General features: G+C 36.3%; 1 protein-coding gene and 1 pseudogene across 2 annotated transcripts; both read left to right on the top strand.

Annotated features, from left to right (window-relative positions):
* Window positions 1-1,323: 1,323 nt before the first annotated feature.
* LOC147567912 (uncharacterized) lies at window positions 1,324-12,629 on the top strand. The gene is made up of 18 exons (XM_086654412.1): window positions 1,324-1,742; window positions 2,766-2,972; window positions 3,543-3,638; window positions 3,919-3,971; window positions 4,544-4,640; window positions 4,868-4,941; window positions 5,859-5,976; window positions 6,596-6,706; window positions 7,425-7,501; window positions 8,180-8,246; window positions 9,080-9,145; window positions 9,940-10,047; window positions 10,173-10,303; window positions 11,156-11,222; window positions 11,308-11,378; window positions 11,467-11,560; window positions 11,791-11,861; window positions 11,952-12,629. Exons 1-18 carry the CDS (start codon window positions 1,593-1,595, stop codon window positions 12,340-12,342), a joined length of 2,049 nt encoding a protein of 682 aa, XP_086510538.1. The 5' UTR covers window positions 1,324-1,592; the 3' UTR covers window positions 12,343-12,629.
* A 2,055-nt stretch (window positions 12,630-14,684) lies between these two features.
* LOC147567911 (putative membrane-associated kinase regulator 4 pseudogene) lies at window positions 14,685-16,077 on the top strand (annotated as a pseudogene). Its single transcript, XR_015237963.1, has one exon. The product of XR_015237963.1 is annotated as a putative membrane-associated kinase regulator 4 pseudogene (transcript).
* The last annotated feature ends 1,164 nt before the right edge of the window (window positions 16,078-17,241 follow it).

Below are 17,241 nucleotides of genomic sequence, written 5' to 3'. Positions count from 1 at the left end.
AATAAATTTGTCGGGCTTTCTTTCATGCTGTCAGACTTTGGGCCTTTTGTCATTATGGTTCAAATTAAGTAGTTATCGTGTTCATCACATCTTCATGATGTATCAATGACTTGTCAGGGGTGGCCCTGGGCCAAAGCGAACAAAGCATCACTTCAGACCACCGATTTTTAGGAGCCACCGAGACATTAATTTCTTTGAGAAATTTAAAAGAAGCCAATTCTCTAAGAAAATTATAAGGCCCCATTTAACAAATGTTTAGTAAAAAGGGCCACCAAATTTGATGAACTATAAATGAATGGTTGGGCGAACAGTTCGTTTGACTTATGAAACACGAATGCTTTTTAAATATCCAAATCATGAAATCCCAATATCATTTCCTTTCTTCAAGACAAAGTGTCAAACTGGACTGTTTATTCAATTTCTAGAAACAAATTCTTATTGTTTTTTGTTGTAAGTTGTTCAATTTCAAAAGTACAAAAAAAATATTTTGTTTTCTGTTTGAGTTAAAAAAGGTAAACTCTCAAGGTGATGGTGATTTGAGAGATTTATGTGTTCGCCTTGAAACCTTTTTCAAGCATAATGAGTCATATGACATAGACGAAGTAGACTTATTTTACTGAAAGTGTTGAAGCGTCTTTTACCAATGAGATCAAAAGATCAATTGAAGTGCTAGGTTTTTTGAAAGATATGAAAGGTTGTTACCCGAACACATGAGTTTCTTATAGAATTATGTTAACGATACCAATTACTGTTGCTTCTGCAAAAAAAAGTTTTTCTAAGTTGAAGTTGATTAAGTCTTATATTCGATCTACTATGTCGCAAGAGAGGTTAAACGTGTTAGCTATATTATCTATTGAGAAGGATATGACTGACAATCTTGATTATTCGACGATTATTAGTGACTGCATCGAAAAATTTAAAAAGAACAAAATTTCAGGGATTGTAATTATCAAAAAAATTATTTCGTTATATAAATATGATGAAAATATTTTGCATTACGTACGGTTTTCATGTAATATATTTATACGTTTTACAATTTGATAGAAGGGATCACATTTTCAGACTTCGCTTCGAACCACCGAAAACTCAAGACCGCCCTGGTCTTATAATGACTAACGTAGATCGTAGTCAGATTTCTCAAAAACCAAAAAGAAAATGACCGGTGGACTGATACGTACGTAGTAATTGTATAAAAAAGAAATTGATATATTGATGCGGGGCATTTCAGTATTTTTGAACGCCAAATTGATCGCAAGGTCCGGATCATGCCTCGAGAAACGAGCAATTTGACTTCGCAGAGCGGGCCTTTACCTAACGTGCGTTACCCAATCGACCCAATCGCAGAAGCATACCGCAAGATGGTTGACAAAAAAAAAGCTTCTAGCAATGAATTAGTGAGTTCTATTCACCCTCGTTAGACATGGTCAACGAAATCAACAATCAATGCGAGACCATGGCAATTGACGACTCCCCCCGCCATTTTTCATTGCAAGATCGCTCTCTCTCTCTCTCTCTACCACCATTGTTGTCAATCAACGAAACTCTGGTACAGGGCCTTTTCATTTAACCCTAATAAGATAGAGAGATCGAAGATGTCGTGGCTAAGAACGGCGGTGAATAAAGCCGTTGAGGTTGGTAACAAAAACAATCTCACTCGTACCGTTCGTAATTATGCCGATACCGTAGTTCACCATGCCGGTCAAGCCGTCGCTGAAGGCGCCAAGATACTTCAAGATCGAATCGTAAATATTTCTTTATCATTTCTAATTTCCTTTTATTTATAGAGAAATTGCATAAATATCAATTTTAAGATTTCTGTCAGTTTCCCTGATTATTGAACTAGAATCATTCAAACTTTTGCTTTGTTTCCCTGAAATGGATTAGAAATAAAAAAAAGCGATTAAATTTGATTACACATCTAAGCTTGTTATGTTTTAGCATTCTTTCCCTGATTAGGAAAAGTTTGCTCATATCTTAATATCATTATGTATGCAACATTCATAAATACCCACCTTCTAGGCTTCCGCATTTTACATGCAATGGCGTTTATTTAAAGATTGTTCGAGCTCACATATAAATACGTCCCAAAACCTAGCAAAGTGGTGAAACCCACTTCACTTGGGTCGTAACACTGGAGTGGAGATACCAAGGGTCGCATTTTATTGTTTCCAAGAAAAATCTGCGTAAGAGTAGGTAATCGACATGGATATATATAGTTCCTTATGTGAGAATAGTCCGAGGGAGAAGGGCTATCTAGCAACCAAACATATAATGTGTTGGTCCTCTCCACTCATTGCCACTAGGGTCACATGTGATAGGCTTAAAAGGCACACGTGCTCCACGCCACCCAAAAAAAACACGTGTTAGGCTAACCACGCCACGCGTGAGGGGGCGTGTGAGAATAGTCCCACATGGGAGAAGGGCTATCTAGCAACCAAGCATATAATGTGTTGGTCCTCTCCACTCAATTGCCCAATTGGTTTTGAATTGGATGACCACAAACTTAATACCGTATTGCAGTGATTTTGTTTATTTAAGGGAGCCCCACAAATTTGGTCTTTTTAAGAGGATGTAGAGAACGTTAAGTAGGGAAGATGAGGAATGTATGGCGACAATGTCAAATTTGTGATGATAAATTCCAAAAAAATTTGTTGAATCCATGTCACCTCAAAGTGTGTCGGATTTTAACAATGACTTTTTATGATTTCTACTGTTACATTGGTTTCAATACTTGAGATGTCTGAGCCGACTTGCTTGATATGCAGGTGCCGCGAAATTTTAAAAGCTTTAAGCTTACATTGAAGAGATTGGAAGAAGTTTCTGTTTCTTGCAGGGGTCAAGAAAGAGTTCAACTGCTGAGGAGATGGTTGGTTGCTTTGAAAGAATGTGAAAAGCTGTCTGAAGGTTCTTCCGAAACTGAACAATCCCTAGTTTCTGATGAATCCAAGGGTTCTCCAAAAAAATATGTTCCAGTGAGTAACCAGCATTTTTTCTCTTCCTTACATTGTTCAGTTTTCCTAGCTATGCTTGCTAATTAAATATACTCGAAGGAAACTAGTTTCCAGTTTGTTGCTGGATCACATTGACAACACAAGCTGAACAGAAAGATCGTAACTGACAGCTTAGTAGTTGAAGCTATTCATGTGGCTACTTAAGAGAGTAATCTATTTACGAGTTGATAAGATCGACAACAATAGATATTGTGAGAGAGGAATAGTAGATGTAAAGTTCTAGCCTTTTGTTTCTTTTGTTGGTTCTCTCCTCCAGTTCGATAGAACAGCGGAACCTTAATTAACCAATTGTGAACTACTTCAAATGTAGTCATGCCAGTCAATCTAACAACTATATTGATTGGTATTATTAGTCAACTACCCTTTCATTGTTTGCGAAAATAAATAATTTTTCTTTGGCATTTTCACTAAAACATAGTGCGTAATTTTGTAAGCGAGGAAAACTAATAATAATATAGTTTTGTTGCCTGATATAGTGTGCTTCTTAATGTTTGATTTAATTTGTTCATTTTGCAACCTTTGTTTTGGCAGGTCTTATATTATGATCCTGATTTGGGGGGCGAACCAATGAACTTTCATGATGTATTTCTTCATAGTCAAGCTCTTGAAGGGTTAACAGTATCTATGGTAAGCTAGATTCATTCATGTAGATGTTTTTGATGAGCATTCCGTGATATAGGTTCCGGTAACTGCATTTCAGCATAAGGGAAGCCTCTCGATTGATTAGTCTGTCAGTCTATAAATATGATTACATAGTAATCTAATCAACAAGTTCCTTCACTGATAGTATCCCTAAGTCCTAACTTCTAAATGGAAAAATAGTGTAGAACCACACATTAGCATTGAGAGAGTCAGTTTCAGTCATTAGGATTGAAACTTTACTAATCTCTTCTATTTTCTTAAGTAGATTCTTGAGGAACCAGATGGCGAAGAAGTTTCGTTACTTATGGAGATATTCAGGTACGTCACTTCGGGCATAAATTTCTTTGGCATCAACCACCTGATAATATAAGATTTGGTGGTATAACTGGAATTTATTGCGTCATGTGGCCGATTTATTTATTACATTACATACAATAAAAGGGATGTCATGCTGTCATGTACAATTCACTTCATGAAGATTGTTGAGATGTTACGCTTACAGGAGATAATATCAGATGATGTTGATGTTAGTTTGAGCTGTTGCAATTGTGTCAGTAAAACATACCGTGCACTTTGAACATACTTATCTTTAAATTCTTTGCTGCTGTTCGATTATATTTTACCTTTCCTGACACCGAAAGTAGGGAATTTGAACACCAAACAAAACAATCATGGCCACGAGCTGTTCTCTTTTTTTTTTTTTGTGTCTGAAAGAGAAGCCAAATATACTTCATGTTGGATATATCAAAAGGAAGAGAGACCTCGTAGTTTTACTGAACTATGCATTGAATTTGTTTATATAATTATATGTGATCTTATTATTACGAAGAGGTTTCAACACTTGGGATCAACTAAAGCTTAACTTATACTTCTTTCTGGTCTGTTTCTAGCATTTGTCTTACAGGAAAAAAGGAAGTTCATAATTCAATCATGAGCAGCATACAAGATTTGGCAAAAGCCTTCTCAAGCTACGAGGATGAAGTATTGGTGAGAAAACACGACTCAGTACTTCAACGTCCTTCGTATTTGTAAATTTTATTAATAATGGTCACCCCCTAGTTAAGATCTATGCGGTCACAATTCACAGCCATACTGCTTTAAATAAGTCAATATATGTACTTCTTTTGACTGCTTTCATAAAAATATGCACTACTTTCACTCATGGTAAGAAGAGGATTTGCGGCTGTCTAACAAAGTTGATGATGCTCTTTCAGGTAAAGAGGGATGAATTGCTCCAATTTGCGCAGAGTGCAATCTCAGGGTTGAAGAAAAATGCCGATCTTTCAAGGTGATTAGAACCCTTTGTTATTCAGAGATTGTGTACTTAGCCAGTTAGCCTTGAAATGGTTCACGGTTCTTATTGTTGCAAGTGAAATATCACACTAAATGACACATATACAGTTTTGAATTCTTTTATTTCTATTCAGGTAGCTAGTTTTAGGTTTCTGTTTGTTTTATTGTTCGGATCACTCATATTTCTTAAACGTCCTTTTAGCGTTTTAACTCTAGTATATTTTTGCTATACGTTAATTATTAAGACATACCTAAGAATAACAGAATAACTTTCTTACATATACATATATGTACTATAAAATATATATTATGCGGTAGTTTATTGAATAAAATGTGCGGTCTCTGGGCTGTCCATGGTCTTAAAATTTCCATCCTTGTGCTTGTTTATTGCTTTATTAGTGAAGTTTTACCACAAAACAGAAGCTGCTTAAGCATCTTTTTATATATTTTATTTCGTTTATTATTATATTGCTTTATCCAGATAGTTTAGTTAGGTGATTAGTTCAATTGTTAAATCAAATCACTTCTTCAATCGATATGCTAGAATGTCTTAAAACCTTTTACGCTATGCAGCATAAGTTGGATAGTCGAGAAACAAGTATTTGAACTTGAAATTGTAACTTCTTCAAATGAACATGTGTTACCACTTTCATCTTCAGCATTATCAAAATTTTCAATTGGTGCTGCGATCCAATCTACTTTGGTACGCCTTATCCATTAAATCGCCTTGCTATTAGTGCCATATATTTTACATTCTGGTTATTTATTCTGATACTCTGATGGTGATCTGAATTCTGAGTGTTGAGTATTGGACTTGGCCTACATTTGGGCGCGCTCTCTGGTTTACATGATTTTCTTATTGTTGAGTGTATTTTCTTCTCTTTGCGCTTGTGATGTGCTTTCCCTTCACAGGATAGATGCCGAAGCGTCAGATCTACAGAAAAAACTTGAGGAAATAAAAGCATCTCAGATCTTTTCAGGTGAAGACGAGAGGGAGACATCAGAAGCAACAACCATTTCGAAAATAGAGGTGAAACTAATACCAACTTTTACTCAATTTTTTTTATCTTTACATGTCAAATTGTGAATAATATCACATCAAGTTTGGGACGACCCAAACAACTCAAACAACTCAATTTATTTGTTTCCTGGAGATTGTTAAGTGTCAATACTGATGTGAGAATAGCTTCTGATATGGTTGTAGAGTTCCTTCTTGGTTGTTCATAGCATACAATGGTAAGTTGTGCATCATGTCTTTGGATTCAACACCCGATGGGTATAAGAATGATCTATTTTATGTTTTTTTTATCTGATTTAAGAATGTTAAAATTTCTAATTCTCAGATATTCTGCTGTTTATAGATCTGTCACTAGGTTGAAGTTTTGAATATTCATACCAGTGTCGTTTTGTGGAAGCCTGCTTCTTAAAAAGTTCATATATTAGAATTTAGAAGTTGAGAACTGATTAAGAGTTCAAACCTATGATATTTTAGAGGTCAAGTAACTCAAGTTTGTATTTACTGGATGACATTGTATAGCTAAACCTTTTGGGCTAATTACATGTCCTTATGTTTCTTACCGAGTTTATGCATGTGTACATTTATGCCTTTATTTTGGACGCTATGTAAAGAACTCTCTTTTCCTTTTTAGGCTCTAAAAAAAACACTTTCAGAAGTTCGGATTTGCTCCAAATTGGAGGCCCTTTTACTACAAAAGAAATTCTTAAACAATGGGGACTCACCTGAGGTTCACTCTCATAAGGCATGTTCTTCTTTACTTCATTTGTTGCATCTTATTTAATATTTAATAGCAATATTTGCACTTTCTTTTTCTTTCTGTTCCTCAACCGCCTAGGCGCCTATATAGAAGCATTATGAGAATTGGTCAATATCAGTACTTCTATGGTATTACCGCAGCATGACCTGATTCACTACTTAATACCAGTTGCCACTGTAAAACGATACACCCATAGTGGTACCCCAACTTATAGAGTGTAAAGAATACATATAGTTCTTTCTCTTTTTGGTGTATATGTACCCTTTTACCGGTTAAGATTTTTTTTCTTTTTCTGTCTAAATTTTTTGCGTCACATATCGCCATCGGAAGCGATCTGGTGGTGCCTATATGTTGATTCTAGGTGGATAGAGCTGGTTAGATCATACGAGTCATGAATAATGCAAGAATAAGCTAGCCAATTTTCTTCATTAGATCTCTCTTGTTATTTTCCTCCTTTTGTGATTCTATAATTCTACCCTAATCACATCGGCCTAGGTGGTAAAATTGTTAAAACTAAGCTTAATCTATTGGACAATGTAAATGTGGTTGTTATCACATACCAGGTGTTTGGACTTTGGATTAACTTCCAAGATACTTATTTCTCGAAATAATTGTAGTTTCTTAGGTATATGCGCCAAAACATTTAAGCAGGGTTCTGCAACTGCATCTGTTAAAATTTTCCAATTTATGAATTTCAATGCAGGTAGAGAAGTTGAAGGTTTTATCTGAATCTCTTGCTAGCTCCACATCAAAAGCAGAAAAGCATATTTCAGAACACAGGTGAAGTAGTCTTACCAGTGTGCAGTTATGCTTTTTAATCTGTGGACCAAGGAGACCATTACTGCTTGTAGATCTTTCAAATACATTTTGAAAATTGTGAAATCAGACTAAATATTTTGAAACGCCGAAATTAGTATATTGGATCTCTATAGTACCCCAAACCGTGAACAATATAGAATTTGGTGTACCAAGGGTGTAGAGGTTCCTGTAACGTTGATTGTTCTTTTCTATGTCCACTGCTTTGTGAAATATCTTTCTGATATCCATAAATTTAGTTTTCTTAAATCATGGATCGTCTCATGTGGCCTTGTGCTATGTTTTCTTTTTGGTTATTACTCAATGTGATATTATACTAGAGACTGGAAACTGATACTGATACCGCCGACCCAGTTTTGGACATATTTCGCTGGAGGATTAGGTTATTAGGTGGCTTGTGTCTTGCTTCAATGATGTTTTAAATGAGAAATCAACATAATAGACTTGTTATTTGCTAGCCACTTCTGTCTTGCATCCGGGTCTTGAGGGCACCTGTTAGACAAAATCAAAGTAGCAGGGTTTCCGTTTGGTTAAATACTCAAGTGTAGTTCTTCGGTTTCAAAAAGCTGATCTATCTCCCATCTACTGGTTCGAGATTCTTTATGTATAGTTTACAATTAATGCCTTCCATATTCTAAGCAGGCATCATAAGGAAGAGGCTCTCAAATTTCGTGTGGCCAAAGCGAGTGAAGTTAGTGAAGCTGAGAAGGTACATTGTAAATACATTTTGCAATTTTGCACTTAAAGAAGTTGTAAAAACCATTTGGGAACAGACAATACTATACCCAGATTCAGAACTTATGTTCATTAAAAACTGCTTATTATATAGTGGCACGACTGGCATCCTTGTTTCCCTTTCAATCATCTCAAGAGTGATGAAAGCGGTTCTTGCCAATTTATTTCACAATCTTTTAATCTAGATTACAGTAACTTTCTTTGTCTAGCTGCTTTTTTATTGGTCTCACTCTATTCTATCAATTATAGTGTCAAATTTTTCTAGCCTGAGGAATCTTCTTATAAGTTATAACAGGCTCTAGCATAAGTTAACCTATGTAGGATTTATTTCATGTTTAGACTTGGTGAGTATCTGGATTTGAGGGTTGCACAACTTGACAAGCACTGTGCTTGCATTTTCTTTTGCCATTTGTACTTTGAGAATAGTCAAGTTGCTGGACCTACATAAGTTAATAGTGGCTTGTTTTACCTGCACGGTTATTCTCATTTTTCATAAATCTTCTGCATCCCCTGATAAAAAAGAAAAAGAACAGAATGCAAAATGATGTAAACTATAAAAATATCCTGAATTATCGCTCCACTGGGTCGTGGACTCATATTTTGATCAATTATGAATTGAGATGGCACCATTACGCATATAGTCACAATAGCAATAGATGTTTCTTTCGTCTAGTTCACTATGTTCTTCGCGTTACAATTCTTTTTAATGTTTGTGGGTTTATGCATTGTTTCCATGTGTTGATCAATGTGCCCCAAAGTATAACGTATGGCTACTTTATAATTTATATATTTACTGCCATTTTACAGGATCTGGGAGTTGAAATTTCAGCACTAGAAAGGCAAAGGGACGAAATTGAAGCTGAATTGAAAAAGGTATTTTTTTAATTACACCAATCAATGCCTAATATTATGTATATTACTATCAGCAAATAGACTATCATACAACTCAATTACGAAAAATGAACTACAAGATTCTTTTCTTGTAGACATGGTTGGTCCACCTCATCTTCATTAATTGTTTTTGTAGTTTCAAAACTTGTTGGATAAAAATATAAAAAGAAAAGAAATACAATCTGTTGTATAACTGCTGTATATTTGTTTTATCAATAGAACACTCTACTTTCAGTTCCAGTGTTAGACACTGTTTGCATTTTTGAAGCTAATTGAATCTGAACCTAATCATGTGTTTGGAGTCCTTAGCATCCAATGTTCTGGAATATCAGGAGACATTTCCCTCAATCACGGTCAGGAACCCTACACGATGATGCCTTATGACGGTGTGAAAAAACAATGACTTACGTAACCCGTAGATGAACTCTTGTGTAACGAGAACATTTTTAAACATGGGTTTCTAATGCTAATCCCTATACTTGGCGGAAAGCGCCTTCATCTTAGAAGGTAGAAGCACTGATGCAGGGGCGAGTCGCGAGTGTTAGGAAGAATAGACTTTTAAGAGTGGAAATCCTGAGTACGCTTTATAACTACCACTCTAGGAGACTAGGAGATTCCGGTTTCTAAGTATCAACCTACAGTTGCTTGCATATAATACCATGAGAATGATACCTTAGATAGCCAGCGACTTGTTCAAGTTGAAACTGAAATTTCTTTATCAATCGGGATGGTGTATCATTTCAAGAAAACTGTATTCACGACAGGCTCTTTTCTAGGTCAATACATCTTTGTCTGCTGCTACTGCACGACTTCGGAATATCCGGGAGGAGAGAGAGCAGTTTGATGAGGCAAGCAATCAAATTGTCACACACTTAAAAACAAAGGTGTGATGTGTTTTTCGTTAGTAAAAGTTAAATAGTTTATGCTGGTGATCTTTCTCTACAAAATAGGTTTTTATGCATGTTGGATTGCGGCTGTATTTGGCCTTACCTTTTTTCTATAAGTGCAGGAAGATGAGCTGTTAAGATCCATCTCTTCGTACAGAATTGAATCCGATATTGTTCATACATGGATGGATTTCCTGGAGGATACTTGGGTTTTCCAGTCCTCATTCTTAGAGCAGAAGGAGAAGCGTGCCAAGTAAGAACTTGCTTATGTTGATCTGCGCGCTTGCAGATTCAATTTTGTGCTAGTATATGGGGGTTCCAATCTCATGAAGAGGATAATTATCCACTACATGTCTTTCTGTTTCTTGTTCATGCCAAGGAACAAAACAGTGAAACCAAAAGAAAAATTATATTGAGCACATCTCAGAGAATTATTTTTGGGTGACTACCATCAACAGAGGATGACCAGTCTCTTCCCTTAGTAACAACTTCTGTTGATGAGCATCTAATAAATCAGGATCAAGGAAAGAGTCAGTCCTACACATCTCTATAGGCTAAGTTAGAACTTAATGAATGCTCCTTTTCCCTTGTGTAAGAGACTTTGATCACTTCGTTATTTATTTATGAGATTCTTGTCTTTTATACTTGTAGGAGACTATGTGTAGTTTAAGTTTCTTCTATATGGTGACATACTTTTGTTTCCGCTGACTTTGATTCGCACCTTCACTCTGTGAGCCTTTAACCTCACACTGTCAAATTGAACTTTCTTTTAAGAAAATAGTCAGTAGTACACCTGGTTGCCTTCTGGTAGCTATTGTATATTTAGTTTTACCTTGATAAAAATACAAAGTTCCCGAGAGGTACCTTGAGTTTTTTGGTAATTTGCCAGTGTACGTTCCAGTTTTTAGCCTTGAACTTTTTCAGAAAGTTTAGCCTGAATTTGGGCCTAATATTGTGGCCTGACCTTATTACGTCCTTGCCTGGGTATTGAAACGTCTACCTGAGAGCTCGTTGAGCTTGGGTGGATCTGCTTAGTTGAAGCCATGTTAGTACTGGTTAGAATTTATAATTACTCTTATTCAGTTCTTCTCTTTTCTATTACCAGTGAAGAGTTGGAGAAACATGGAGACTATTTCTTGAATTTGGTTATTCGTTACCTCTCAGCTTACAAGGTATTGATTCTAGCTTCAGCTATAAACATTTTTGGCATATCAACTTGTCATTTAAGAACCTTATGGATCTATTTTCTCCATTTAGGATGAGTTAGGGCCTTCTATATCCCGCATCAGAAAATTTGTCGAGAATCTGAAGAATTTAAATGAAGAAGAGTAATATATGGTTTCCTCTCACTGTAAGTTTATACCATAGTTTTACCTTAGTTTATATTGCTTTATACCTATCCTCTTCATATGGCAGGTCAGAGATTGCATCTGCTTTAGACAGTGAGAACTTAAAAGCAATGAACCCACGGAAAATTCTTGAAGAAGAATATCTTGAATATGAAGCAAAGGTTTGAAATGCTTCTATTATAAGACATTCTCTCCCCACTCGTATCACCCTTTTTCTTTGTAATTTATGTATTTTTCAGGACTTATATCAGATATTCACGTCCTGTTCTTACTTGGTTCTTTCTATTTTTCCAACTTTAATCGCATTCAAGTTGAAATTTTCTTTCACGAGATGGCTGTTTTTTCCACTTCGCCCGTTCTAATACCACGTGGCTGGTTTTCATTATTTCAGATTGTTACCACCTTCAGCGTAGTGGATAACATAAAAGAGCAATTTTATGCTTCGAAGGGAAAGGTTTCGAGGTGTAACACCCCCCTTCTCTTTGTTTTCATGAATCAATTCTTTTTGATGTACCCAGTCTCCTGAAAAATATGTCGATACTATTGGTGCAGGAAGGACGACCCAAGGGTGAAAGAGCTATTTGATTCTATTGAACTAATAAGAACAGAGTTTGAATCCATTGAGCGACCAACACTAGAATCAGAGATACCAGAGACTATTCTTGAGACTCCATCTGGTGGAACTGAAAATTTACCAAAAAAGTCAAGCCCGTCTGACAGACAGCCCATTGAGCAACTGCTACCCAAGAAAGAAGAAGGTCCAGAACCACCCTTGGTTAAGGCCCAACAGCCCATGGACCCTGAAGCAGAACTTGCTATTCTGGAAACAGAATTTGGGCAGGTTAGCAAAGATTACTCGGCTGAGGAGATCGGAGAGTGGGAGTTTGATGAACTTGAAAAGGAGTTGGGATCTGCTAATTCAGCAGCAGCTCCAAGCAAGTAGGAGCAACCCGACTTTTTCTTATTTGTTCAAGTATCCTTGTATAAGAAACGTCAAAAAACATTGTTGTATATGTGCACAAGATGTAAGCTGTATAAATAACCATAATAGTTGATCCCGAAAAATAATTGTTTTTGCTGGGATTGTTTTTGGGTATATGAATCTGGACCAGTTGAGTTTCATCTTGATGTGTATATCAATGAACATCAGTTGAGTTCAGTTTCTTGATCTTTTGTTTGGATGTTGCAGAGAATTAATGCAGTAGCCCTAAGGGTAAGAAATGTCTGATCTTTGATAGTTTGCAAACCTTTGTTTATACCTTCTAATCCTCCTCTTTCCTCAATCATTTTGTCTTTCGAGAACTGGGTGGTTGGTTCCGATTGGATACATTTTATTTATGCTTTTACGTCATTTCTTCATGGAAAAACGTTTACTCTATGTTATTTTCTTTCGGGCAAACACGATTTATGGTCTGCAGGATCTGTCGGATGAAGTGTAGGTTAGACACCCCTGTGAGGCTGTGAGTGAAGTTCACGACATATCTTATAACGGATGGAAGTCGTAGAGTGAGTCTGCGGCCAAGTTCGATAACCAAACTAGTTAAAATTAGGTTGTGTGTGGGTTCAAAGAGTGTTAACTACCATAACTAACTACTTGAAGTAAGAAAGAAAGAAGGAAGGAGAAGTTCTCTCTCTCTCTCTCTCTCTCTCTCTCTCTCTCTCTCTCTCTCTCTCTCCAGACATTTAGAAAGATAAAAATCTTGGGGTCCGGGTTGAAGGAGGAGAAAGAGATCTAAAAAGAGAAGACAAAGCAAAGCCTCGAGCTTTGTTGCAGAAAATTGTATTTAAACTTCAAAATCCACCCACTTGAAATCATTCTTGTTCTTGTTTCCTTCTTTCTAGTTCCAAGTGAAGTGAGGTCAACAAAACCCCCCCCACTTTTGAATTTGAATTTCTTTTGCATTTACAAAGACATTTCTAGCTCCCCAACAACAACTTCCAGCTCCCTTTACCAATCGCCAAAAGCTCCAATATGAATATCCCAATCAATTATCTCTCTCTCTCTCTCTCTAGTCTCTACATCATTTGACTGAGTCAAGACAATAACACATTTCATTTAAGAACATTAAACCGTTCTTGAATCTAGAAAGAAAATCACAAAACCCCAGGAATCTTGATGATCAAGATTCCTGGGGTTTTGTGATTTTCTTTCTAGATTCAAGAACGGTTTAATGTTCTTAAATGAAACCAAGGGTAAAACCAAGGGTTTCAACAAAAAAAAAAAAAAAAGTAAAACCAAGGGTATACTAAGCGGTCCTGCTGTCAATCGACTGATGACGGAAAATGATATATGACCCTCCTTCTACACTTCCTAAGTGACTCCATTGCTTATACTGAAGTCTTTTCACACAGTCACCAAGTGCACGAGGGACGTCACACTTGTGAAAAGACTAAAATACCAGTTATTTTGTTAGGGACGTCACACAGTCAGCGAGTGTATGAGGGGTCATGTATCATCACCCCTTCTCATATCCTTTTCGTAAGATAAATCATAAATGGGTTTAAGAAATGCCTTCTCTATATATATTTATGTTATCAATGCATTATTATTAAATTTTGGGAGTGCAAGAAGAAAAGGTTCAAATTTGAAATTTTATAATTGAGCACGGTTTTGTAGTGTCTCCAGTTAATTACACAAACATTTAAAAATTTGTTGTTTACACAATGGTCATTCATCTTGACCATAGAATTTGAGTAATTCTTTCACCGATCATAATGTTCTGCCCAACACATATCTCGACTGAATCCCGATCAGAATATGTCCGGTTAGGATTAAGATAGAAACTTTCTCTCACTAAATCTTGTTTCGGTGAATACCCGACCCCTGATATGTGCGCGAGAAAGTCATTTTCCTTCTTTCACAATGGTTTAGCCCCAAGTGATGCAAACCACTATTTCCCTAGTCCTCAAATCTTTGAAACAAAGCTAAGAGGTATGGGGAAAACTGGTAATCAGTCATTTTCTTAGAGATGAAGTTTCACATCTTTTAGAAACTTAGCAAATTTTAAATCCAGTGGCTATAAATCCACCAACCAGAAGACCAATGCTGTAAAATGCAGCAGTATTTTGGTCCCATCAAGTTAATGGGTGTGTTTGGATCCACCTTGTTACACTAAAAAAATTGAAAAGAAACAACTTTGAAAATTACCCAATGAAGAAAACTCCATAAATTTCTGTTAATCTTTTGTCATTGGAGGAATTTAAATTTCCCAAAAACAAAAAACTCTGCCAATTAATAACTCTCCTATTTGGCTCCAACCCAGGATATTCTGCCTAGAGAGGGAGAGAGAGAGAGAGAGAGAGAGAGAGAGAGAGAGAGAAATGGGTTTTCAGATGGCAAGGGATTCTCCATCAAGAGAAGCAAAAGAAGAAGATGAATACATAGACATTGAAATCAGTTCTTCAACCACCTTCTTCTGCTACTCTTCCATTCCTCCTTTACCACACCCAAAAAGAGAATTTGAGTTCCAAATGTTTTCAAAATCTCTAGAGAAAGAAAACTGTAATTCTCCAGCTGATGAACTCTTCTACAAAGGCAAACTACTTCCTCTTCATCTCCCCCCACGTTTACAAATGGTCAAAAAACTCCTTCAAAATTCATCCAAAAACAATTTAAATTTTGAGATGAAATCTGAATCATTTGAAGATAAAAACTTGAAAAACTCATTACCACCAACAACCACCATTCCAACTCCATTTCTTTCTTGTAATATCTCTCCTTCAGAATCTTGTGAAGTTAGTAAAGAACTAAACCCAGATGAATATTTCTTTGATTGTTCAACTGAAACCATTGGTTTCATTGATGAAAACAAGAAGAAATCTTGGTACAAGAAACTCATGTTCATTGAAAAATCTTCACTTATTAGTCTTTTGAAACTTCAAAACTCAAAAGCTTATCTCAAATCTTTGTTTACAAAATCTGGGTGTTTAGATGATCAATCTTGTGAAGAAGAAGCATTGAGAAATGGACATGAGAAGATTACCATTTCGAAAGCTAAAGAATGTTTAAACAAGTATACAAAAGGAGTAAAGAAGAACCCATTTGGACAGATTTATCAGAAACAGAACAGAAATGATTATCGAACGAGAGGTACCGATAAAGAAAAGATGATTGATGATAATGGTTCATTCTCCCATAGAAGATCTTTTTCAGGAGCCATTAAAAAACATTCTGCAACTAATAAATTTTCAACTTCATCTAAGTCATCATCTTCTTCTTGTTCTTCGGGTTCGAGTTCTAATGGATTTTATGAAGTAAATTTGTTGAAGAGTACAAATTCAGAGATCGAGTCACCAATTCAAGGAGCCATTTCTCATTGCAAACAGTCCTATCACAAGAGCTTTAGGTCTAGAAAGACTGTAAGTGAAGTTGGGTTTTGTTCATTAATTGCTGCTTATGATGATCAAGAAAACCTACAACTTTGTAGAGGTGGATGATTAAAACAATATCTCATTACTCATCAAACAAAGAGGACAGAAAGGATTAATGTTATTTTTTGATTATTTTTTCTCTGTAAAATTTTGATCCTTGATTCTGTTCTAAGTTTTTACTCTCTTTGAATGGTTTTATTGTTGAATCAGAATATGTTGCAGATTTTTGTGTATGAAATTACTGCCAACAGTTCTTTTACTTCAATAGTACACAAGAAGAAAATCCTCAAAATATGTTGTTTTCTAAGAGGTGTTTATGTACAGAAGGGTCAGCCAAACTTTCATGTGCAACATGCCAATGACGTGAAGTTAGACGATCAAAATTTTCGAACTCTTTATAAGATATCTTTCTACAACCTCGATACTCTGACTGACCAATATATAGGTTGATATGTGATCGCATACTTTGACTGACAAATATATTGGTTGATATGTGATGGGACAAGATTTAAATCCTGCCCCAATACCCAGGCAAGGATTCGACCGGAATATTGAAGTGGGCAAAGGAATATTTTCCAAACAAACACCTACTATATCCAAGTATTTTATAACTGAGGTTTAACAAGACAAACACCTAATTTCTCCAATAAATAAGATGATGAAGATGAAGCAACAAAGAAGCTTAGGACCTAGCTTAAATCAGTCCTATCGACTTCCCTTTGGAGCCTTTGGAGTAGTTGTAATTTAATCAGGGAGCTGTAACACAAAAAATTACTCTTGACCTACTTCCCTGTTCGCGCCCCACGAACTAGGGCACTCGGCCTAGTCTTTCCTTGGCTTGAACAGCACGGACTCAAGTCAGATGGATGCCCTCGGCGCTTAAGAAGTGTCAAGCGTAAAGGCGGGCTTAAGTAATTTTGGGGGCGCCTATAGCCTGAGTAATTTTTGGGTTGGGACCCTATAGAGGCCCCCATTTAGTAGTAATCAGGATCACTTGATTGTGCCTGTGATCACAAAAACCTGGCCAATTTGCTACACTTAAAACTGCAGGAATCATGGGCTGCATTAATCATTTTCAAACAACACCCATCTAATGTAACTTACTGCAAACAAAAAGGAAACTTTCCCATTACTGACAGAAAAAATATCTATAAACCCACCTATTTGATTTTGCAAGTTGGGGTTTTTAATCAACTTAAACTAAGTAAATTTGCTACCCATTCTCTGACAAGAATAGAGCTCAAGATACCACACTTTTAGATTCATCTGATCATACCTAACACTTCCTTTGGTAACCACGAGACTTTGTCACAGAACACTGCTAGATACCATTGACAAGCCTGGGGGTCTCAACCATTGATATTTTGAAGAGCTGCATTTCATATCAGGTGTCCTGGATTAGACGAGTGCATTTATGATCGGATTGAGTTGATTGACCTAATGAACAGGCACCTAAGCTGATACAGTGCTA

The sequence above is a fragment of the Eschscholzia californica genome, unplaced genomic scaffold (genome assembly GCF_041429995.1).
Source record: "Eschscholzia californica isolate CP2 unplaced genomic scaffold, dmEscCali1.0.p SCAF_1, whole genome shotgun sequence".
Taxonomy (NCBI): domain Eukaryota; kingdom Viridiplantae; phylum Streptophyta; class Magnoliopsida; order Ranunculales; family Papaveraceae; genus Eschscholzia; species Eschscholzia californica.
Note: the sequence above shows the minus strand (reverse complement) of the source record. Positions and strands in the feature narration are given on the sequence as shown.

Bases quoted from the DNA above. Each gene is read 5' to 3' on its own strand.
- LOC147567912 (XM_086654412.1), top strand. From the start codon at position 1,593: ATGTCGTGGCTAAGAACGGCGGTGAATAAAGCCGTTGAGGTTGGTAAC. The intron at 11,561-11,790 runs GTTTGAAATGCT...TCATTATTTCAG, and splicing joins ATCTTGAATATGAAGCAAAG to ATTGTTACCACCTTCAGCGT. The intron at 11,862-11,951 runs GTGTAACACCCC...CTATTGGTGCAG, and splicing joins TCGAAGGGAAAGGTTTCGAG to GAAGGACGACCCAAGGGTGA.